The following is a 23,961-nucleotide window of genomic DNA, read 5'->3' on the forward strand; positions in this document are numbered from 1 at the left end:
CTCACTCATCACATCTGGTTTGGGTTAGTATTAAATCCTGTTGCAGTTCCTGAACAAACAGCAAACAGCTCAAAGCCACAGCCGGACACTCCCTGGAAAGGATCCCAGACCTGCCCTCCGGGCCCACCCACTTCACCACGCTCGTCTCAGTGCCCCTCGGGAACCGGGAACATCGGAGGAGAAATCCCCAGCAGACTTGTGGAATTTTCCTAAACTAATGGCAATGCTACTTCTGTGAATTCAGACATTTATCCAGAGATGATGAAGCCCTAACTTTCTGGCAGGGGGTAAACTCACAAGGCAATGGCCTTAACTTAGCAAATTAATTCTAAAGCACAATTGTTTTCAATCTTCATTTAAAATCAGCCTTCGTTAATCTAGATTTAATGACATAAGAAATGGAAATTCCCTTAATAAAATAAGTTATGAATATTTATCGTCCCATTTTACCTGAAAATTGAATAATCCATCAATTAACTTTACTATTAATTATTTAATGCAAAATTAATAAACTGCAAAACTCTGATGTCTCCTTGCAGACCCTCTGACACTGGATAAGGAAATTAAACACCAGAGAAATGTAACTCCGGGTAATTCCAGACATACGCCAACGGGATATATGGGGTTAAAGGTGGAATTTTTCTCCAAGAGGCAGAACCAAGCTACTCACCCATGAAGTGGTGACAGATTTTTTTTTTCTCACCTTGGAATTCTGTACCACAGCCGGAAAAGAACTCAGAGTTTAGCAATTATTGCAAGAGAATATTTCCCCCGTGCATTCTCCTGTCATCCATCACCACCAATGTCGTCAATATTTTTTTTCACACGTACGTAGATGGGCTGTGGCATGAAGCCATCCCAGCCAACAGATCCCCTCGCCCTGGAGGTCCCTTCCTCCCCCGCAGCCTCAGTCAGAACCCCGGTGGGAGGAGGAGGGGTTGAGCCCACATGGGTGGGAGAACTGTGAGGGGACAGAGGGGCGGGTGGGGGGTGACGTCAGCCAAGTGCTGGGCAGCTGGCATTCAGGAGGAACCAAAGCTTTGAACTCTGAGCCGCTGAGCACCCAAATTCACCAGGGAGTCTGGTTCACTGAGACTTCTGACTCTCCAAAGTAAAAGGTCTGTCCTGCAGTAACAGAACGCAGGTACCTTCTGACAGATGGAGCCTCAGTCTTTCCATCACTAAAGTGGGTATCTGCAGAGGCCAGTGTGGGGGCCCTCCTGCTTCTCTGTCCTTCCATTCTTGTCCTTCCAGTCTTTCCCCAGCTACAGGGCCACCAGGACGAGGCTGTCATCAACATCTGCTCATTTAACTGCCCCGCTCAAACCCCACCAGTGTGGGTCCGCACTGTCCAGCGCTGTCCCCAAACCCTTAGCTTGGTCTCCACGGCTCTCCCTCACCTCACCTCCACCCGCGTCTCTCCACCTTCACTACCTGGGCTACGAGGACTTCCTGTCCGCTCCCACCCTCTCCTGACGCCTTCCTGCCCAGATCTGCACAGGCTACTCCAGCACAGCCAGGGAATGATGTGCTCTCCTTCTGCCCAGCTCATCCCACCCCCAGCACACACACATACACGCACATACACATGCTCGTCCTTCAAGTCTCTGTCCAAAGCTCAGCCCCTCAGGAAGGCAGCCTGACGGTCCCTCCCACCCCGTCTGCTGGAGGACCAGCCTCTCAGTGCACTTGGCCCTGGCATCCCTTGTCAGCAGCACCATTATCGTAAACTATCTGTCTGGTTCACTACTCCATCCCCAAAGCCCAGCATGGCGCCTGGCACACCGCGAGCAACGTCCACTGAATAAATAGAACGGAGCAGGCCAACGATACAAGAGGTGACAATTTGATTCGGGAGGAAAAGGCTCACTCCCAACCCCATGGGAGAAGATGACGCGCCTTCGCCAGAGTGCCGTCAACCCCCAGATCCAGGGGCAGCACCTCCCGAAGTCGGTGGACCGAATTAATTATTGTGGGCCCGTGACACTGAGGCAGGAGCACCGAGGGTTTGTGTGTGTGTGACTATGTGTGGAAACGGCACATTTCCCGGGGCAGGCTGTGCTCCATGGGGGAGGCGAGCAGGTCTCCTCCGCTCTTGTTTCTCCATCGTTGCACGTTTTGTGCTTTCCCTAATTTCATCACCTTCCTCTACAGCTTTCCCCTTAAGCCGGGCAGTGCTCTGATCTCCCTGACATTTCAGCCTAAGGGCCAACTGCCCTTTTATGTACAAATCCAATTCCACCACAGTCAAAAAGTTCCTGTTCCTAAAGAATTCTCAAAAAAAAAAAAAAAAAATCTGGTCCCAAATTCCTACTGACCTCATTAGGGCAGTGATGGGAATCACAAAGCAGCCCCCTGCCCTCGGCATAGCCAGGACCCTCTCCCCGGCACGCAGCTGCCCCGGGTCTAGACTCAGGCCCCCCTCCGGCCTCCCCAGAATCACCTCAAACTAAATGGCTCAATTGGCCATAGGTTCCCTACCAGATGAGATCAGGGCTGCCAGGACAGGAGAATTTCTCTCTTCTAGGAGAAATTTTCCTTTACCCAAAATGTTCCAATGTTCCGTCTTATTAAATCATTGAATGAAAAGAAGGAAATTTCTCCCAGACATTTTTTTTCTTACAAAACAGGTATGAAATGTACAGTGTGGGCAATACAGTCAATAATTAGTTAATATCTTTGTATGGTGACATGTAGTACTTTACTAGACTTACTGTGGTGACCAGTTCAAAATATATAGAAATATTGAATCACAATGTTGTATAACAGGAACTAACCCAGTGTTGTAGGTCGATGCTACTTCAAAAACAAACAAACTGGGCTTCCCTGGTGGCACAGTGGTTGAGAGTCCGCCTGCCGATGCAGGGGACACGGGTTCGTGCCCTGGTCCAGGAAGATCCCACATGTCGCAGAGCGGCTGGGCCCGTGAGCCATGGCCGCTGAGCCTGCACGTCCGGAGCCTGTGCTCCGCAACGGGAGAGGCCACAACGGTGAGAGGCCCGCGTACCGCAAAAAACAAAACAAAACAAAACAAAAACAACAAACAAACTCATAGAAAACAAGATCAGAATTGTGGTTACCAGAGGTGGGGGGAGGTGGGGGGGAGGGGGAATTGGAGGAAGGTGGTCAAAAGGTACAAGCGTCCAGTTACAAGGTAAATAAGTACTAGGGTTGTGATGTACACTGTGATCAATACAGTTAGCACTGCTCTATGTTACATATGAAAATTAAGGGAGTAAATCCTGAGTTATTATCACAAGGAAGTTTTTCCATTTCTTTAATCTTATATCTATTTGAGATGAAGGATGGTCACTAAAGTTACTACGATAATCACTTCGTGATGTCTGTAAATCAAATCATTATGCTGTACATCTTAAACTATACAGTGCTGCGTGTCAACTACATCTCAGTAAAACTGGAAGAAAAAAGAAAATAATGACTGAAGTGGCAAAGTATGTGTTGCGTGTGCACATGTGTGTATGTGTGTGGGCTGTTGTGTATTCGTATATGTTGTGCACGTATGTATGTGTGTATACGTGTGCATGTGTATTTCTGAATGTATATATGAGTGTTGTGTGCACGTATGTATACACTGCTTACATGTGTGTTATGTTGTATATTATGTGTCCATGCATGTCTGTGCATGTGTGTGTCTATTTGTGCGCTTGTGTGTAAGTATGTGTGCGTGTACTTCTGTGTATTGTGTGTCTGTGCACATGGGTGTATTATGCATTTGTACATGTGTGTATGTATATAAACACACACGATATGAAGCAAACGCTTGTGTGGAAAGTGGGATATGAGGTAGAGTTGGAGAACCAGGAGAGATTTTCTTCCTTTGTTTTTGGCTTCTTTTGAACTTTTTTAAAGCCCCATAATAAAAGACTAAAAAATCTAAGAATAGCAAAGATAATACTACCTCCTGGCCAGACTGCGAACAGTGGGAGAATCTCCAGCCCAGAATATCCAGCTGATTTGAGAATTATTCGTTACACGGAAGATGACGAATTGCAGGAAGTGGTCCATTCTGAGAACACACCTTCCAACCTTGCGACACCCCCAAGCACACCATCGGCCCCCTCTCTGCACAGCCAACATCGATTTATTAGATCAGAATTGATCCGGAGGAAATACCACAGATACCAATCTGGACGAATTACAGAGATACCAGACAATCCTAATTTTCCAAATTCAGGAAAGGGGAGTGAAGATGCTAAGAATACACTGGTCGGCAGCAGAAGGAAAATGAGATTACGGTTGATGGACTCCGACAGGGTAGGTGAACGCCTATCCATTTGTGCGAGCACAATGCCAGTGTGTTTCATTCTCAGAAAGTCTTTACTGTCAGGTGTCCTGCTTAGAGGTGCTGGCAGGTGTCCCCTGGGTGAGCAGTCTCCAGGCAGAGTGCCCTGCACCCCAACTTGCATCGCAGATGCCCTGATGAGAAGCACCCTGCCCGGAGACTTGGACAATCACGGAAGACACCTTCATAGCCAAGTAGAGACAAAGGCATCAAGGTGCCATTATCAGGTGACTTGCATGGCATACTGACTGGCCCTGGCCACACCCAGGACCCCCAAAATCCTGCCCAGAAGAGGTCACACCCCTTATGCCCACACCAGGAGAGGCTCTGAGCCGGGGGGGCTGCATTAAAGAGGGTGTGGTATCACTGGAGCTGCTGGCCTTTGGGCCCACCTCCCTGCACCCAAGAAGCCTGCACGTCTCAGCCGCAGGGTTTCCTGGGCCCTAAGCAGCTGTGCATTTCGAAACTGCAAAACTGCATCGTGAGGCATTTCTTTCTGCAGACTAAAAAGGAGAGAAAGAGAAAAAAGCAAGACAGTGAAAGAGCAAGTAAGACTGAGAGTGAGCCTAAGAAGAGGAGAGAGGAAGAGAAAACAGGGGAGCAGGTCCCAGGCAGAAGGGCTGGGCAGTGGCCAGCAAGCACCACCCTCAAGGGACAGGGTCCCTTGACGTGAAGGACCGAGCATCGCATCTCTGATCTAATGACAGTAGAGGGGTGATCACGGGTATAAACCCACAAGGACAGAGCAAAGGGGAACGGAGACAGGAGGGGGTCAAGGGTGTCAACACAGTCTAGAGAGACGGACGGCAGATGCAGCGTTGGTAACCGACTCGGCAGAACAGAAGCAGCAAAAACCCACGTGCCCTCGAGGGGGCACCAGGATAAACAAGCCAATTCGCCTGCAGAGCCCCAGAAAGACCCGTGGACTGGAAGGATCAGGTGCCAGAGAAGCAGAGACTCGGAAAGGGTGAGAGGGAGGGAGGGAGAGGCTGCAGACCTGTGCAGGGAACAGTCAGACCCTCCCAGGGCCCTACACACCCCACCGGTCTCTGCCCCCACTGGAGACGTGTTTCTTCTTGCAGAAAGGGACCCCGAAAGACCCCAAACTTGGAGACAGCAGAGGAGAGGCAGGAAACACGGATGTAAACCAGGAGAATTCGTTAATTGATGGTGAAATTTCAAGCCCCCTCCCTGCCTGCTTCCCAGACCACTAGCCTCCAAGCCCAAACCACCAGGCAGCGCACTGACAGATCCTTCTCCGGAGAACCCCGAGTGGCATCTCCAGACGTCGGTATCTGGAGATGCAGACTTTCAGGATCCCCACCCCTGGAAGCTGGCTACCCCCATTGACGAGCCCTCTTCCCAGATACGGGAAGCAGAGGAGATGGCAGAGTGAGAGAACAGATCCTCCTCCAGCACACAGGGAAGTCAGAAGATAACATCTAAAACTGACAAATCAAGAGACAGCAGAATAAGCACATTGAAAAGTCGGGAGGTAAATCAGAACTAAAAGAATTGGCAGTGGTCACTCCTGGGAGATGGGACTGAGCTGTAGGGCACAGCGCTGCTGTTCCTTCTTACAAGACTTTTAGGACCATTTGCCTGATTAAACTACGTGCATGGATATTGTTGATAAAAATAAAGAGGGTAAAAGAAAGTGGAGGTTGGAGGCAGAAGCTGGCAGCTGCCTAAACCGGCGAGATACGAGACACAAACACACCCTCTCCCCTCTGTTGGCTCCCTCCCAGGAAAGAGGCCCTAGACTTGCACTCCTGGCTCCAGGAAGTGGGAAGGGAGGTGATGAGAGCTGGCACGATAGCAGAGGACACACAAAGCCCGTGAGTGTGACAAATGCCCCCGCACCCTCCTGCACAAAGGGCGGCCACTTAAGGCTGTGCAGCTGGAAACCTGAAGCCAGCCCGGGTCTGCTCCCAGGGGCACCAAGGACCAGGGTTCTGGGCAGCCAGTGCCCCCGCCTTGGCCCCCTTCCTGGGCACCGGGGGGAATCGGTGGCCTCCACCGTCTCCTCCCACTTTGACATTCTGCATTCTGTGATTCTGGAAGATGCACTGGAATCTGGGGCAGACCCACTTTGATATGGAGGCTGGGGATTTCCCCACCACCATCGAGACACCAGACGCTTCCTCAGGATCCAGGTCACCGCTCATTCCCCGCCTCATCCAGAAATGCATCCAAACTACAGGACCCCCAAGGCGCATGCCTTCCGGGGGGCCCAGGGCAGCTGGGGCTCCTCGTGAGTCCTGAGCCAGCGGCTGCCACCCGCTGCTACTTTTGCTCTTTGGTTAATGATAACAGTTTGGACTTCGTCAAGAATTTGCTCAATGTGGTAGGAAGTGCGGAATGGATGTAACATGACACATCGTTATATTAATTTGATAGCAGGTTCCCCAATTCACAGAATGCAGAGGTCACCGCACTGAAATCATTGCCAGCCTAGTTTATTTCTTCTTTTGCAGTTCCGAAGGACAGAGTCCCTGAAATGATCTAGGTATAAAGCTGCCCTCCCCAACTGTCCACCAATAGCACCCGCCACAAACACACACACGCACACGCGCGCACACACACGCGCACGCACACACACACACACGCACACACGCACACGCACACACGCACAGGACCAATCCTCAGCCCGCGGCTCTGCCTGGCTGGACACAGCTACAGAGACAGTCGTGGGAATCTTTTTCTTTTAATTGTTGTAAAATATATATAACATAAAATTTTCCGTTTTTAAGTGTACTGTTCACTGGCATTAAGTACACTCGCATTGTTGTGCATCCCTCACCACCACCCATCCTCAAAACTTTTTCATCATCCCAAACTGAAACTCTGTCCCATCAAACCCTAACTCCCCACCCCTCCCCCAGCCCCTGGCCCCCACCATTCCACTCTGTGCCTCCACGAATCTGACTGCTTTCAGCACCTCACATAAACGGGATCATCCAGTACTCACCCTCCTGTGGCTGGTTCATTTCACTGAGCATCACGTCCTCATAGCTCATCCATGTTGTAGCACATATCATGACTTCCCTGGTGGCGCAGTGGTTAAGAATCTGCCTGCCAGTGCAGGGGACACACGTTCGAGCCCTGGTCCGGGAAGATCCCACATGCCGCGGAGCAACTAAGTCCCTGCGCCACAACTACTGAGCCTGTGCTCTAGAGCCCGTGAGCCACAACTATTGAGCCTGCGCTCTAGAGCCCGTGAGCCACAACTACTGAAGCCCGCACACCTGGAGTCCATGCTCTGCAACAAGAGAAGCCACCGCAATGAGAAGCCCACGCACCGCAACAAAGAGTAGCCCCTGCTCGCCGCAACTAGAGAAAGCCCGCGCGCAGCCATGAAGACCCAATGCAGCCAAAGAAATAAAAATAAATTTTAAAAAACTTATCTTAAAAATTCCTTTTTAGTTCTGGGAATTTTTTAATCCTCCAGATGGGATCTCCACATGATTTGTGCAATTCTATTCTGCTCACTCCCCAGGAATAGGGGCTTCCTTAGCAAAGTCCTGCAACTGCCCCAAGGAGCAGAAGACCTGGCAGTGAGAGGTGACTCTCGTGTGCCACTTACAGAGGTCCTGGCCAAAGCAGCCCCACCTGCACAGGGACCCACGTGGGGCCTGATGAGGCTGGCTTCCTGGGTGGAGCGCTCTGCCCATCCCTGGCGCCACCGCCTGGCCCCTCTCCGCTGGTCTGCGCAGGTGCGAGTCTGCCGCGCAACCGCGAGCCCGCACACTGCCGCGCACCCTCAAAGCTCCTGCTTCTCTGTGTGCAAGCCCTTCGGAGACAACAGGGAAGGTGCGGCCCTGCCCCTCGGGAGCTCGCTGTCCCCGTGAGGAGGTAAGACTTCCACACTTATGATCACTAAATTGTCAAAAACTGATGACAAAGAACGCGGGCTGCAGAAGCTGACAGAGAAGAGGGCTCCCCGTGAGTTGGCGTGTTTGGGGGACCTCCCGGGAAGACGTCAGATCCGAGGGGCGGATTGGGTTGGATGTGGGGCATTTGAGGGGAGGTCAGTGGCCTCTGAAGAGCAGGAAGCAGGCCCCTAACTGTAATGGGTGCTTTGCTGTGGGGAGTCGAAGAAAAAGACTGAGAAAGGGAGGTTGAGGCAGAATAAGGGCCTTGAACACAACGCTGGCTTCATCTCATAGGAAGTTGCTAAGGTTTTCAAGGAGAACAGCAATGTAACAAAAGGAGCATTTCAGGGAAACCAGCGGGAGGAAAGGAGTCCAGCCTGGAGAGGCGAGTGTCCAGAGCTGTTTCATAACCCAAGCATGATGCAGGTGGCAAGGGCCGAACCTGGGGGACACAGGAAAGTAAGGATGTGAATTACAGTTTGCAACTGGCAGAACTGGTGACTAATTCTATTCAGGGGATGAAAGAGAAAGAGGGGCCGTGAAGGAGGACAAGGTGTGAGCTTTGGACCCTTTAAGATGAGGTTCTGACAACAAGGGAAATCAGAGAACGGAAAAGAGCAGAAGTGAGGGCAGGAGGGAGAGGAAAGGTGATGAGTTTGAGACAATAACATGACATCCAGGCGGCCCAGGAGAGAGGTTCAGACTTGGGGAAGGTCCACAGAGAGTTAATAGTCAAACCCTGGAGTTCTTGGAGTCCTGGGAGGGAGAACTTTGGAGGAAAGGGCAGAAGACCCAAGACATGTTCCTACCACTGGGGTGGGAAAGGTCCAGGGCGGAAGAAGCAGTGGACCTACAGGGTCCTGAGAGCCGGGAGAGCGAGGGTGGGTCTCTCGCCGAGTCCCTTGGGTCTTCTTGAAACTCAGGTCTCACTTTTCTTCTCCTTTCCTTCCAGAACCCTCCCTCTATTGGCTGTTTTACTGCTTATTGACCAAGAAGCATTTAGTGTTCATTATAGGAAAATTCTATTATTAGACCTTTAGTGTTTCAGCGTTAAGACGTCATCTATTTAAATCTAATTAATTAATTAGATAATGAATAACATTTTCCAGCCTCCTTCTAACCGATACACACAGGATTCCTGGGAAGGAAATGTTTTCGATTCCATTTTGAGCTTTGCGTGTCCCCGGCTTCCAAGGAAGTTTGCATGTTTCCCAGGGGAGGAGAAATAAATTATTGGGATTGCTAAGTTTCGCAGCCCGCCTGCCTGTGCTCTGCTGGGCTCTGCTCTCCACCCTGGGGGGAAGTGTGTGCTTCTCTACACTGCCTGCAACTCCGGGCTAAATCCATCTCCAGAGGCCAGCACAGGAACCCACAGCTAAGCTCACCAGCAAAGGGAGGCTGGGTCTCCCGGGTGGTTCAGACTTCGTGGAGATGGGAGGTGGGAAAGAATAGTGGAACAATTTGCGGGGCCACCTTCAAATCCCACACCAGCAGAGGGTCAGCATCAAAGCTAAGTTTGTGGGCTTTGCAATAAGATAATCCTGGGTTCAAGTTCCAGTTCCAACATTCGCTGTGCAACCTTGGACAGATAATACACCCTCTCTCCATCTCATCGCCTGGCAGAGGTGTTGAAAGGACTTACAAGCCCACAGAAGTACCCCAGAGCACAGTACAAGGGCAATCTATACAAGACAAAAAGAGAGTCAGCCCAGGTCTCTCCCTTCAAACCCTGACTCGCTCTCTCATTCATTTCACAATATTCATGGAGCACCCACCGTGTGTCCAGCAGCGCTGCAGGCACTGGGGAGGCCCCTTGAACGAGCTAGACCGAAAGTCCCTCTCCTTGTGGTCCTTTTACTTTGGGGGAGAGGAGGTCAGATAATGAATAAGTGAATTAAACAAATAAATAGGGGAACTGCACAGTGTGTCAGACGGCGGTAAGTACACTAGAGAAACAGAAAACAGGGAAAGAGGAAAGGGATTCTGCCTGGATGGCAGGGGTGCGATTCTAAATTGTGGGCTCAGGGAGGGCCTCACAGAGAAAGTGACAAAGAATCAAGGCCAGAAGGAGGAGCTGGAAGAACGTACAAGACGGAGGGTGGAAGCTCTTGATTCCAAGATTCTAAATCCAGCTGGTGGGGTGGGGAGTGTGGAGTCCCCTGGGGTCTCCCTGCGGCATTACTGTAGTGCTGGGCACAGAGCAAGTGCCAAATAAAGACGTCTTGAAGGGTGATTTCTCAAGGTGCCATTTCCAGAAGATCCCAGTTGCTGATAATACAATATGGGCTGTTTCAACAATCTGCATTCAGCCCTGTCATAGCGCCACTGCTGCCCCCGGGACCCCCAACCCTGGGAGCCTCCTTGTAGCACACTTCATTATTAAACAGGTGAGCGGGGCTCCCAGGACCTTCTCTGTAATTAGGGCAGGATCGAGCAAGGACTCTATTTATAACCCCCAGCCATCAGCAAGCCACGGAGACAAGGAGTGGGTCCCTCTGCAGCTCCTATACCAACATCTATATGTGAGCTGAATACAACAATTAATTTAATAGGGATTCCTCCACACAAACAATGTATCATTTTATTAGGAAACTCTATAAATGTCAGTGGTGCAATTCATTTATTAATTTTCTAAAATGAAATTAGCAGCGGCAGCAAAGAGAAGTTGTATCACCTCCTCGTTCAACAGAGTTTTGGTGTCATTAATTCCTTAATACCAGGAGGCCGGTTTGCAAGAGCTCAGCAGTTCACTGCGTCAATTAATTTCAATACAAGAGAAGGCGAGGTGGGGAGATCCAAACTCAACTCAACAACTACTTTAAGAAGATTCTTGAACAATCACAGCAACTTTTCCCCCTCCTGGGACAAGACGCTTTCAAGTGTAAACACGGATTGGATATTATAAGACTAATAGGAAACGTTCTGTCTTCACCCTCTGCCCTTAGGGAAGAAATTCGTCCTTCCAAAGCCTGGAGAGATTGTGGAAGGTGCGTCCTAAAATCAAAGCCTCCAGGAGGCCTGGGGACAGCCCCTTGCAGACAAGAGGGACGATGACACCCCCGTGCTTGGACATGGACCCTCACAGCATGCAAAGAAATATCACAAATACTATCTCATTCAGTCCTCATCGTGACAGAATCAGTGAGGACAGAATCAACATTGACCCCTGTTTCATGCGTGAAGAAGAAAAAGTAGACCTTTGAAAGGGGATGAAACGACTTTCTTAAAGTCACAAAGCTACTGAGTGACAGGGCCAAGGCTCAAACCCAGATTTGTCAATATCGAAACCCACACTCCCTCTCTGCTGCCGGGGCACCCCTTGTGCCTCGGGATGGGAAGGCTCTCAGCTCTATTTATACTCCCAAAAGTCAAGTGAGTCAGGCATGACCATGAGTGACATTCGCTTCTCAGTGGAAACCCAAATTCAGACTGAAACGTGAGGCAGAATCCCCGCCCTGTTGTGCAGGCAGAGGGCAGCTGAAACAGGACATGTGTCTGCATATCTGAAATCAGACGTCTGGCCCGGGACACGTTCCAGAAACTCTCACTCTCTGGCTAAAGAGAAGCTCTTTCCTTCCACTTAGATTCAGGGAGTGTTTTGCTGAGGAGTGAAGGGAGTGTGGAGCGGCTGGAGGCTGCTTGAAATGAGAACCGCTGTGGGGAGCCAGGAAATGGTGCTGAAGCAGGGATCAGACAGGCTCTCGTCCGTCCAGAGAAGCTAGGGCAGCAGTTCTCAAAGTGAGGTCCCAGGCCAGCTGCACCCCATCACCTGGGAACCTGTTAGAAATAACGGGTGCTCAGGTCCCACACCAGACATACTGCATCAGAAACTGGGGGTGGGGTGCAGCACGTTACTTTAACAAGCCCTTTAGCTGATTCTGATGCCTGCTCAAGTTTGGGAACCACTGCCCTGGAAGAAGATGTCCCCAGAAGGAAGGAGAGATGAGTGTGCCAGGCTTTCCATGGTACAGGACACGGCTGTGCTCACCAAAGAGTAGACTGCATCACCATCATTCTCCCTGCCCCTACTCTGACCCCACTGTAGCAAAGAACGTCCTTCTTGGCCTCATTCTTATTGGGCTCAGCTACGGGAATGACTTTGGCTAATGGATTTGTGAGCAGGTGTGACATATGATGCCACATCCAGCATCATATCCAGGGGTTTTCACTGTGCCTGCCTTGGATTGCCTCGGGCTTTTAAGCCTCTGCCATCCCCCATGAGAACCAGATGTCCCAGACAGGGAAGGGATGGGGGCAGGGAGGCTTCCTCAGCCTAGGTTCTACAACAGAAAGACGCATCTCCAGTGGTCCTGAAGTCAACCCAAAGCCACAGCCACCCCACAGACCCATGAGCAGGAAATAAAAATGTATTGTTATAAGTCACTTAGTTTGGATATTGTTTCTTACAAGGCATTATCACATCAAAAGCTGACTGATACAAACCATGTGATTTTATAGCAAAGGAAATCACAGCCTCAGAAGGCTGAGGAGTTGAAGACATCCTACAGAGGGGTTCAGGCTGAAAGGTAAAAGACTCAGAGTCAACCTCTACCCTCACCTGGAGGATGCAGGTCTCAGGAACTAATCCTCCTTTCCTCAGTATCCTCTGACCTCCTTCAAAATGGAAAATTCTGTCCTCATCTAATGGATGCTAACCAGTAAAAACCTGAGCCTCACGAAGAAATATGTTAGAGAGTCTTCTAGACTGAGGAAACATCTTTCCTCCATGGCTCACAAAGGATGAACAGGTCAAGCTGATGGCCAGGTGGGCAGAGGACACGCCCCCAACCCTTTCCCTGGTCTCCCAGTTAACAAATTTGGAGAATTTGGTGCTTCTGGACAAAGGGAACAGACTGGGCTTTCTGCCTCTCAAATTCAAACCCCCAGAGCAGTTATCCTGTAAGCCGCACTCCAGCTAACACCACTCAGGCTGTTAAACACCTGGCCCCGTCACCGCTGATAGAAAAACTGTGGCAATTGGAAGAGAGTGGCCGGGTACTTCCGAAGCTCTAGAACGGAACATTCTAAAAATGAAAACATGAGAGCTAGGGAGGAAAGAAGAGGCTGCCTTTAAAAATCAGCCCTAAATCCCAATGTCTCCATTCTTCACAAAAGAATATCACTTGCACTGACAGAATTCAAGTCAGCTGAATCTTCACCAATTCCCTCTATTCCCAAGCGGTGAGACTAGTTCAGTGTCCATGGCAGTTGACAGGTTCACGGACATTGACTAAATAATAAACTGCAAATTTAGCCGTGAATTCTGATTTGGGAGACCTTAACACCATCAAGAAAAACTTGACTTTCAGTTTGTAAAACGTATTGAGATGAAAGTGGACAGGTGAGGTAGTTTCCCTTTTAGAAAGTAAGTTTCTAGAGAACACGGGTGTCAGATGGGCACTTTCCCAAAAGCAACTTCCCCTGATGGTCCTGCCCGCCAGACCTTTTCCAAGCACCCGGCTGAAGGATCCAACGTCAAGCCGGCAGCTTAAAATTTCCAACTTGCACGATAGCGGCTGCCCTGTTTTTAATCCATCCGATTGCAGTCACTACCACCGTCTTAGGCTGATGACTGAGACCTCAGTGTCACAAGCTCTCAGGCAGAACATGGCCTTTTGAACTTGCCCATGAATTGACTGGCCAAATCAGGTAATCAATGAACATCAATCCATTTACTGTACATATTTGAAAAACTGTGAGATCTGGGACATTACCTTGTCTTAGGGGATGTGGTTAGCCATTCTTCGTGTTTCTCAAATGTTATTAAATAAGCTGCAATTTCCTGAAACAGAAGAATAAAAAGATAATAACAACAATTAGCTCACATTGGATCCTGAGAGGTAAGAAAGTTTTTTGCTGTTTCCCAGCCGCTGTCCTCTTTTGTGAGGCCGGAACCCCATCTCCAGTGGAGAAACACTCGACTTGGACTGTGTTTCTATTTTGACTTTTTTAAGACCTTTCCATTCAACCTGCCAAACTATAATAATCAAAGCACTGGGTTTCTGAGTCAGTGGCAAGGACAAAGATATTTCTCTGTAGGAGGAAAACATCAGACACCATTTCAGCTTCTAAATGTCATTAATTTGAAGGAGGGGAAAAACACATGCCAACAACAGGTCTCCACTCATGCAAGGTCAGAACTGGAACATTTAGTTGGTCTCCTTCTGAAGCTGGAGTAACCTTTCATCACTGTCACAAGAAATGTTGCCTTCTCTCAGCATGAGCCCCAAGCCCCGAGCCAAATCACACAAAGATTAAAAAGAAAAGAAAAGAAAAAGCCATATTACAGAGACAGAGACAGAGACAGAGAGACAGAAAGAGAGAGAGAGAGAGAGAGTGAACCTTTCCCACTACTGATAACGTATTGAGGAGCGCTTCAGAACGAAGAGCAATGTCTGCAGAGTTTAAGGCAAAGATGGAAGAAATGTGGGCACCTGGAGGTAAATTAAATATTTATAAACACAACAACATCATTGCAGATAGAATTACTGATTTATTAACAATTTCCATAAAAAGCCAGTGGGTGACATCCACATAAGTCATTGCTCGGGCTCTGAGGCATGATGTGGGCCATTACTTCCAGCTCCAAATGAACCTGCTAACATGAAAATGGTAGGGACTGTAAGTTAGATTAAGGTTGGACTAGTACACAGTTCCCTTGATCTTGGTGATGATACATTACGGAGCTGCCACCCTTGCCAACCAGAAAAATGTGGAGAACGGGCCTCCCTTCTCAACTTTCTGTGCAGCTGGGGTTCGTGGAGGACTCCTCGTGATAGAGCAGCCTGGCCACCTAGAGACCTGCAGCCTCCCTCTGCAGTTAGCCTCTTCTGGGCTTGGACATTAGGGAGTGGACACCTGTGACCACAGAGACGCTAAACTTGGCCTTGAAGAAAAAGAAGACACATCACCAAAACCAGAGAAGCGGAGCAGCTCAAGGTAGGAAAAACCACCCATGCCACATGGTATGAAGGTCACCGGCCTGGGGGGCGTGGGCAGTCAGGGCCTCACATCATTGTGGAAACCAGCCACGACCACGAGCTAGCCAATGACTAATCACCAGAGCCCAAGCCATCTCAGTCCAGAAGACTGGACCTTTCACCAAGAAGCTGGGAAGCAGAAACCTATGACAAAAACAGAGCTGCCTTGTTGTACAGATTTTTACTGTTGACTCTGCAACCAAAGAAGCTGATCAACCAGCACATTGTTCCCTCTCGTCCCTGAGAGAGAACATATTCTCTTTCCCCTCCTTAGAAGATGTCTTCCCTACGGTGTCACCATAGATAGGTGTCACCTCCCCTGGCTGGCCCTCCTAACTCTTCATGACAGGATGGGTTGCCCATCCTCTGTGCGCCCATGGCACCCAGCACCTTCCCCCAGTGTGCAAGATTTATCACTCTGCATCCTAAGGGCTTGTTTACTTGGATAGCATCCCCCCACTGGGCCATGTACTCCTCAAGGGCAAGGAATATGTCATCACTGATGTACCCCTGAGACCTCACAATGTCCTGATAAGTGCTTGTTAGACAGATGGATGGATGAGTGGGTGGGTGGGTGGGTGCATGGGGGGAGGGAGGGAGGAAGAGTGGGCATTAGAGAAATAAAATCGCATCTATGAATGCCTGTGTGTGTGTCCTGAGTATGCTGCGTGTTTGTACATGTTTATTACTTAAGATAGTTGAAGCAAGTGCAAAAGCAGCAAAACCCAGCAGCTCCTAGATAAACATTTACTGGTGATTTAATTAACTCTAAGTCACTGTGGGAAGGTGATACAGTATCACAGTTAAGAGCACATGCTTTAGAAGCAAACAGACCTGGCTTGGGGCACTGGCTCTGCCACTTATGCACTCTCTGATCTTGAGAACATCGCTTAACCTGTCTAGACCTCAGTTTCCTATGAAACTGAGATAATACCACCTCATGGGTAATTATAAGGAGTGAAAATTCTTAATACCCTGACTGGCGTATAGCTATGCCCCACCATCATCACTATCATGATTATGATTAGAAGGTCTACGAGTTGCAAGCTGGCTCCACAGAGGCCCTGAGGAGGCAGCAGGTACCAAATGGTCCAGCTCAGAATCTTCCAGCGCTGCTGGACTTACCTTCATCGATCCCACCCTCCACCCCCTTCCACCCCCATCCACCCCCTATTCCCACAGTGAATGGTATCATCACAGTGACTCTTCAGAGTTAGTTGGAGTCAATCCTTCCCTTTATCTACTGGTGCCCATTTGGTTGCACAAAGCATTCATTCATTCACCTCAGAGACCTAACTAACATTTTGCATCTCAAGAGAATAGTAAACAGGACATGCTGAGCATCTTCTTCAAAATAAACATTTGTAACCGTATTGTCACGGAATGTAGTTACTTTGTAAAGAATTATAGGATTGACGTTTTTCTAATACTTTCAGAAAAGGAGTTCAGAATTTATACAATAATAAACACCAGGTCTTGAAACAATTCTGCATATTATAAACTATTCAAGTGTGTAGCTTTCAATCTACAATAATAAGTTTCCCAGAAACTAAATAGGCATGAGCTGGTAATGAAAGGTATGTATGAGCATGGGTTAGCATGTGTGACAGTCATTAATGAAACTGAACAATTGAATGACCTTGACAGCAGGCAGTGGCTAGAGTCAGGAAGTGCCACTTCCTAGGTGCATCAGCCCATCTACCTGAATTTCAGGAGCCTTGATATCTGAGGGAATAGTCTATGCCAACTGGAACCCCTGGGATCCATGCCCTTGCCCAGGATCATGCTGAGAGCTAAGTGACCCCTAATGGCCCAGAAGGATGGAGGCACAGGGCACCCCAGACACCTCTAGATTCATCACAGTGTCCCAAAGACCCAGACTCCCAAAGAAGGCCTTTATAAACATCCCTCAGGCAACAGTCACCCTAACCTGGCAGGGCCCCCCTCTACTGCTACTGTCGTGCAAAGAGAAAAACTCCCTGGACTACTTATTGCAATCAATGTTTACTCTACAAATGTTTATTGAGCACCTACTATGACCAGTCAGAGAATAAGACCACATGAAGCCTGAGAGGGCAGACAGCAGAAGCAAGAAGAAATACAATTCTGCAGCCTGTGGAACAAAGCCACATTCACAGAAAGATAGACAAAAGGAAAAGGAAGAGGACTATGTACTATGAAGGAAGAAGATAAAAACCCAGAAAAACAACTAAATGAAGTGGAGATAGGCAACCTTCCAGAAAAAGAATTCAGAATAATTATAGTGAGGATGATCCAAGACCTCGGAAAAAGAATGGAGGAAAAGATCAAGAAGATGCAAGAAATGCTTAACAAAGACCTAGAAGAATTAAAGAACAAACAAACAGAGATGAACAATACAATAACTGAAAAGAAAACTACCCTAGAAGGAATCAATAGCAGAAGAACGGATAAGTGACCTGGAAGACAGAATGGTGCAATTCACTGCTGCAGAACAGAATAAAGAAAAAGGAATGAAAAGAAATGAAGGCAGCCTAAGAGACCTCTGGGACAACATTAAATGCACCAACATTCACGTTATAGGGGTCCCAGAAGGAGAAGAGAGAGAGAAAGGACCCAGGAAAATATTTGAAGAGATTATAGTTGAAAACTTCCCTAACATGGGAAAGGAAATAGCCACCCAAGTCCAGGAAGCGCAGAGAGTCCCAGGCAGGATAAACCCAAAGAGAAACATGCTGAGACACATAGTAACCAAATTGACAAAAATTAAAGACAAAGAAAATTTAGTAAAAGCAACAAGGGAAAAATGACAAATAACATACAAGGGAACTCCCATAAGGTTAACAGCTGATTTCACAGCAGAAACTCTACAAGCCAGAAGGGAGTGGCACGATATATTTAAAGCAATGAAAGGGAAGAACCTACAACCAAGATTACTCTACCCAGCAAGGATCTCATTCAGATTCGATGGAGAAATGAAAAGTTTTACAGACAAGCAAAAGCTAAGAGAATTCAGCACCACCAAACCAGCTCTACAACAAATGCTAAAGGAATTGCTCTAAGTGGGAAACACAAGAGAAGAAAAGGACCTACAAAAACAAACCCAATGGTAATAGGAACATACATATCAATAATCACCTTAAGTGTGAATGGATTAAATGCTCCAACCAAAAGACAGATGTTTGCTGACTGGATACAAAAACAAGACCCATCTATACGCTGTCTATAAGAAACCCACTTCAGACCTAGGGACACATACAGACTGAAAGTGAGGGGATGGAAAAAGATATTCCATGCAAATGGAAATCAAAAGAAAGTTGGAGTAGCAATACTCATAACAGATAAAATAGACTTTAAAATAAAGAATGTTACAAGAGACAAGGAAGAACACTACATAATGATCAAGGAATCAATCCACAAAAAAAATATAACAATTATAAATATACCTAAAGACGTAAATGTAAGGCCAGACACTATAAAACTCTTAGAGGAAAACATAGGCATAATACTCTATGACATAAATCACAGCAAGATCATTTTTGACCCTCCTAGAGAAATGAAAATAAAAACAAAAATAAACAAATGGGACCTAATGAAACTTAAAATCTTTTGCACAGCAAAGGAAACCATAAACAAGATGAAAAGAAAACCCTCAGAATGGGATAAAATATTTGCAAATGAAGCAACTGACAAAGGGTTAATCTCCAAAATATACAAGCAGCTCATGCAGTTCCATAACAAAAAACAAACAACCCAATCCAAAAATGGGCAGAAGACCTAAACAGACATTTCTCCAAAGAAGATATACAGATCGCCAACAAACACATGAAAGGATGCTCAACACCACTAATCATTAGAGAAATGCAAATCAAAACTACAATGAGGTATCCCTCACACCAGTCAGAATGGTCATCATCAAAAAAATCTACAAACAATAAATGGTGGAGAGGGTGTGGAGAAAAGGGAACACTCTTGCACTGCTGCTGGGAATGTAAATTGATACAGCCACTATGAAGAACAGTTTGGAGGTGCCTTAAAAAACTAAAAATAGAACTACCATATGACCCAGCATCCCACTACTGGGCATATACCCTGAGAAAACCATAATTCAAAAAGAGTTATGTACCACAATGTTCATTGCAGCTCTATTTACAATAGCCAGGACATGGAAGCAACCTAAGTGTCCATCGACAGATGAATGGATAAAGAAGATGTGGTACATATATACAGTAGAATATTACTCAGTCATAAAAAGAAATGAAACTGAGTTATTTATAGTGAGGTGGATGGACATAGAGTCTGTCATACAGAGTGAAGTTAGTCAGAAAGAGAAAAACAAATAACATTTGCTAACACATATATATGGAATCTAAAAAAATAAAAAAAGGTTCTGGAGAACCTGGGGCAGGACAGGAATAAAGACGCAGACATAGAGAATGGACTTGAGGACACGGGGAGGGGGAAGGGTAAGCTGGGACGAAGTGAGAGAGTGGCATGGACATATATACACTACCAAATGTAAAATAGCTAGTGGGAAGCAGCCGCATAGCACAGGGAGATCAGCTCAGTGCTTTGTGACCACCTAGAGGGGTGGGATAGGGAGGGTGGGAGGGAGATGCAAGAGGGAGGGGATATGGGGATATATGTATATGTACAGCTGATTCACTTTGTTACAGCAGAAACTAACACAACATTGTAAAGCAACTATACTCCAATAAAGTTGTTAAAAAAATTATAAATATATATGCACCCCCAACATCAGAGCACCTCAGTACATAAGGAAAATGCTAACAGCTATAAAAGAGGAAATGGGCAGTAACACAATAATAGTGGAGGACTTTAACACCTCACTTACACCAATGAACAGACCATCCAGACAGAAAATTAATAAGGAAACACAAGTTTTAAATGACACTTATAGGACATTCCATCAGAAAACAGCAAATTACACTTTATTCTCAAGTGCACATGGAACATTCTCCAGGATAGATCACATCTTGGGTCACAGATCAAGCCTCGGTAAATTTAAGAAAACTGAAATCATATCAAGCATCTTTTCCGCCCAAAACACTATGATATTAGAAATAAATTACAGGGGAAAAACCATAAAAAAACATAAACACGTGGAGGCTAAACAATACATTACTAAATAACCAAGAGATCACTGAAGAAATTAAGGAGGAAATCAAAAAATATGTAGAGACAAATGACAACCAAAACACAATGATCCAAAACCTATGGGATGCAGGGACTTCCGTGGTGGTGCAGCGGTTACAAATCCACCTGCCAATGCAGGGGACACGGGTTCAAGCCCTGGTCCAGGAAGATCCTACATGCTGCAGAGCAGCTAAGTCCATGCGCCCCAATTACTGAGCCTGTGCTCTAGAGCCCACGAGCCACAACTACTGAGCCCGAGTGCCACAACTACCGAAGTTTGCATGCCTAGAGCCCCTGATCTGCGATAAGAGAAGCCACTGCAATTAGAAGCCCGTGCACCACAACAAAGAGTAGCCCCCGCTCACCACAACTTGAGAAAGCCCATGCACAGCAACGAAGACCCAACGCAGCCAGAAATAAATAAATAAATTTATTTTTTTTAAATCCTATGGGATGCAACAAAAGCAGTTCTAAGATGGAAGTTTATAACAATACAATCCTACCTCAAGAAACAAGAAAACTCTCAAATAAACAATCTAACCTTACACCTAAAGTAAGTAGAGGAAGAAGAACAAACAAACCCCAAAGTTAGTAGAAGGAAAGAAATCATAAAGATCAGAGCAGAAATAAATGAAATAGAAACAAAGAAAACAATAGCAAAGATCAATAAAACTAAAAGCTGGTTCTTTGAGAACATAAACAAAATTGATAAACCTTTAGACAGACTCATCAAGAAAAAGAGGGAGAGGACTCAAATCAGTAAAATTAGAAATGAAAAAGGAGAAGTTACAAGGGACATTGCAGAAATACAAAGCATCCTAAGAGAATACTACAAGCAACTCTATGCCAATAAAATGGACAACCTGGAAGAAATGGACAAATTCTCAGAAAGGTATAACCTTCAAATACTGAACCAGGAAGAAATAGAAAATATGAACAGACCAATCACAAGAAATGAAATTGAAACTGTGGTTAAAAATGTTCCAACAAGGGGCTTCCCTGGTGGCGCAGTGGTTGAGAGTCCGCCTGCCGATGCAGGGGACATGGGTTCGTGCCCCAGTCCGGGAAGATCCCACATGCCGCAGAGCGACTGGGCCCGTGAGTCATGGCCCCTGAGCCTGCACATCCGGAGCCTGTGCTCCACAACGGGAGAGGCCACAACAGTGAGAGGCCCGTGTACTGCCAAAAAAAAAAAAAAATTGCAGAGGAAGGAACACTCCCAAACTCATTCTATGAGGCCACCATCACCCTGATATCAAAACCAGACAGAGATGCTACAAAAAAAGAAAATTACAGAACAATATCACTAATGAATATAGATGCAAAAATCCTCAACAAAATACTGGCAAACAGAATCCAACAATACATTAAAAGGATCATACAACATGATCAAGTGGGATTTATCCTAGGGATGCAAGGATTCTTCAATATACACAAATCAATCAATGTGATACACCACATTAACAAACTGAAGGATAAAAACCATATGATCATCTCAATAGATGCAGAAAAAGCTTTTGACAAAATTCAGCACCCATTTATGATAAAAACTCTCCAGAAAGTAGGCATAGAGGGAAACTACCTCAGCATAATAAAGGCCATATATGACAAACCCACAGCAAACATCATTCTCAATGGTGAAAAGCTGAAAGCATTTCCTCTAAGATCAGGAACAAGACAAGGATTTCCACTCTTGCCACTATTATTCAACATAGTTTTGGAAGTCCTAGCCACGGCAATCAAGAAGAAAAAGAAATAAAAGGAATACAAATTGGAAAAGAAGAAGTAAAACTGTCACTGTTTGCAGATGACATGATACTTTACATAGAGAATCCTAAAGATGCCACCAGAAAACTACTAGAGCTAATCAATGAAATTGGTAAAGTTGCACAGAAATCTCTTGCATTCCTTTACACTAACAATGAGAGATCAGAAAGAGAAATTAAGGAAACAATCCCATTCACCATTGCAACGAAGAGAATAAAATACCTAGGAATAAACCTACCTAAGGATGTAAAAGACCTGTACTCAGAAAACTATAAGACACTGATGAAAGAAATCAAAGATGACACAAACAGATGGAGAGATATACCATGTTCTTGGATTGGAAGAATCAATATTCTGAAAATGACTATACTACCCAAAGCAATCTACAGATTCAATGCAATCCCTATCAAATTACCAATGGCATTTTTTCCAGAACTAGAAAAAAAATCTTAAAATTTGTATGAAGACAGAAAAGACCTTGAATAGCCAAAGCAATCTTGAGGGGAAAAAACGGAGGTGGAGGAATCAGACTCCCTGACTTCAGACTATATTACAAAGCTACAGTAGTCAAGACAATATGGTACTGGCACAAAAACAGAAATATAGATCAATGGAACAGGATAGAAAGCCCAGAGATAAACCCATGCATCTATGGTCACCTTATCTTTGATAAAGGAGGCAAGAATATACAGTGGAGAAAAGACAGCCTCTTCAATAAGTGGTGCTGGGAAAACTGGATAGCTACGTGTAAAAGAATGACATTAGAACACTCACTAACACCATACACAAAAATAAACTCAAAATGGATTAAAGACCTAAATGTAAGACCAGACAATATGAAACTCTTAGAGGAAAACATAGGCAGAACGCTCTATGATGTAAATCACAGCAAGATCTTTTTTGACCCACCTCCTAGAGTAATGGAAATAAAAACAAAAATAAACAAATGGGACCTCATGAAACTTAAAAGCTTTTGAACAGCAAAGGAAACTATAAACAAGACAAAAAGACAACCCTCAGAATGGGAGAAAATATTTGCAAATGAATCAACAGACAAAGGATTAATCTCCAAAATATATAAACAGCTCATGCAGCTCAATATTAAACTAACAAACAACCCAATCCAAAAATGGGCAGAAGACCTAAATAGACATTTCTCCAAAGAAGACATACAGATGGCCAAGAAGCACATGAAAAGATGCTCAACATCACTAATTATTAGAGAAATGAAAATCAAAACTACAATGAGGTTATCACCTCACACCGGTTAGAATGGGCATCATCAGAAAATCTACAAACAATAAATGCTGGAGAGGGTGTGGAGAAAAGGGAACCCTCTTGCACTGTTGGTGGGAATGTAAATTGATACAGCCACTATGGAGAACAGTATGGAGGTTCCTTAAAAAACTAAAAATAGAATTACCATATGATCCAGCAATCCCACTACTGGACATATACCCAGAGAAAAACCATAATTCAAAAAGACACATGCACCCCAGTGTTCACTGCAGCACTATTTACAATAGCCAGGTCATGGAAGCAACCTAAATGCCCATCAACAGATGAATGGATAAAGAAGATGTGGTACATATACACAATGGAATATTACTCAGCCATAAAAGGAACGAAATTGGGTCATTTGTAGAGACGTGGATGGACCTAGAGACTGTCATACAGAGTGAAGTAAGTCAGAAAGAGAAAAACAAATATCGTCTATTAATGCATATATGTGGACTCTAGAAAAATGGTACAGGTGAACTGGTTGCAGAGCAGAAATTGAGACACAGAAGTAGAGAAAAAACATATGGACACCAAGGGAGGAAAGCGGGGTGTGGGTGGAGTGTTGGTGTGATGAATTGGGAGAGTGGGATTGACATATACACACTAATATGTATAAAAT

The 23,961-nt window shown here is 46.1% G+C and overlaps 1 protein-coding gene across 1 annotated transcript in view; it reads right to left on the reverse strand.

Moving 5' to 3' along the window:
* CAMTA1 (calmodulin binding transcription activator 1) overlaps positions 1-23,961 on the reverse strand; it is an 895,524-nt gene that overhangs the window by 584,172 nt on the left and 287,391 nt on the right. The window contains 1 exon segment of the mRNA XM_082665985.1: positions 13,893-13,960. Within this exon segment, the coding sequence (XP_082522111.1) occupies positions 13,893-13,960 (68 nt within the window).

Source organism: Grampus griseus (assembly GCF_964374135.1).
Source record: "Grampus griseus genome assembly, chromosome: 1".
In the NCBI taxonomy this organism is placed as follows: domain Eukaryota; kingdom Metazoa; phylum Chordata; class Mammalia; order Artiodactyla; family Delphinidae; genus Grampus; species Grampus griseus.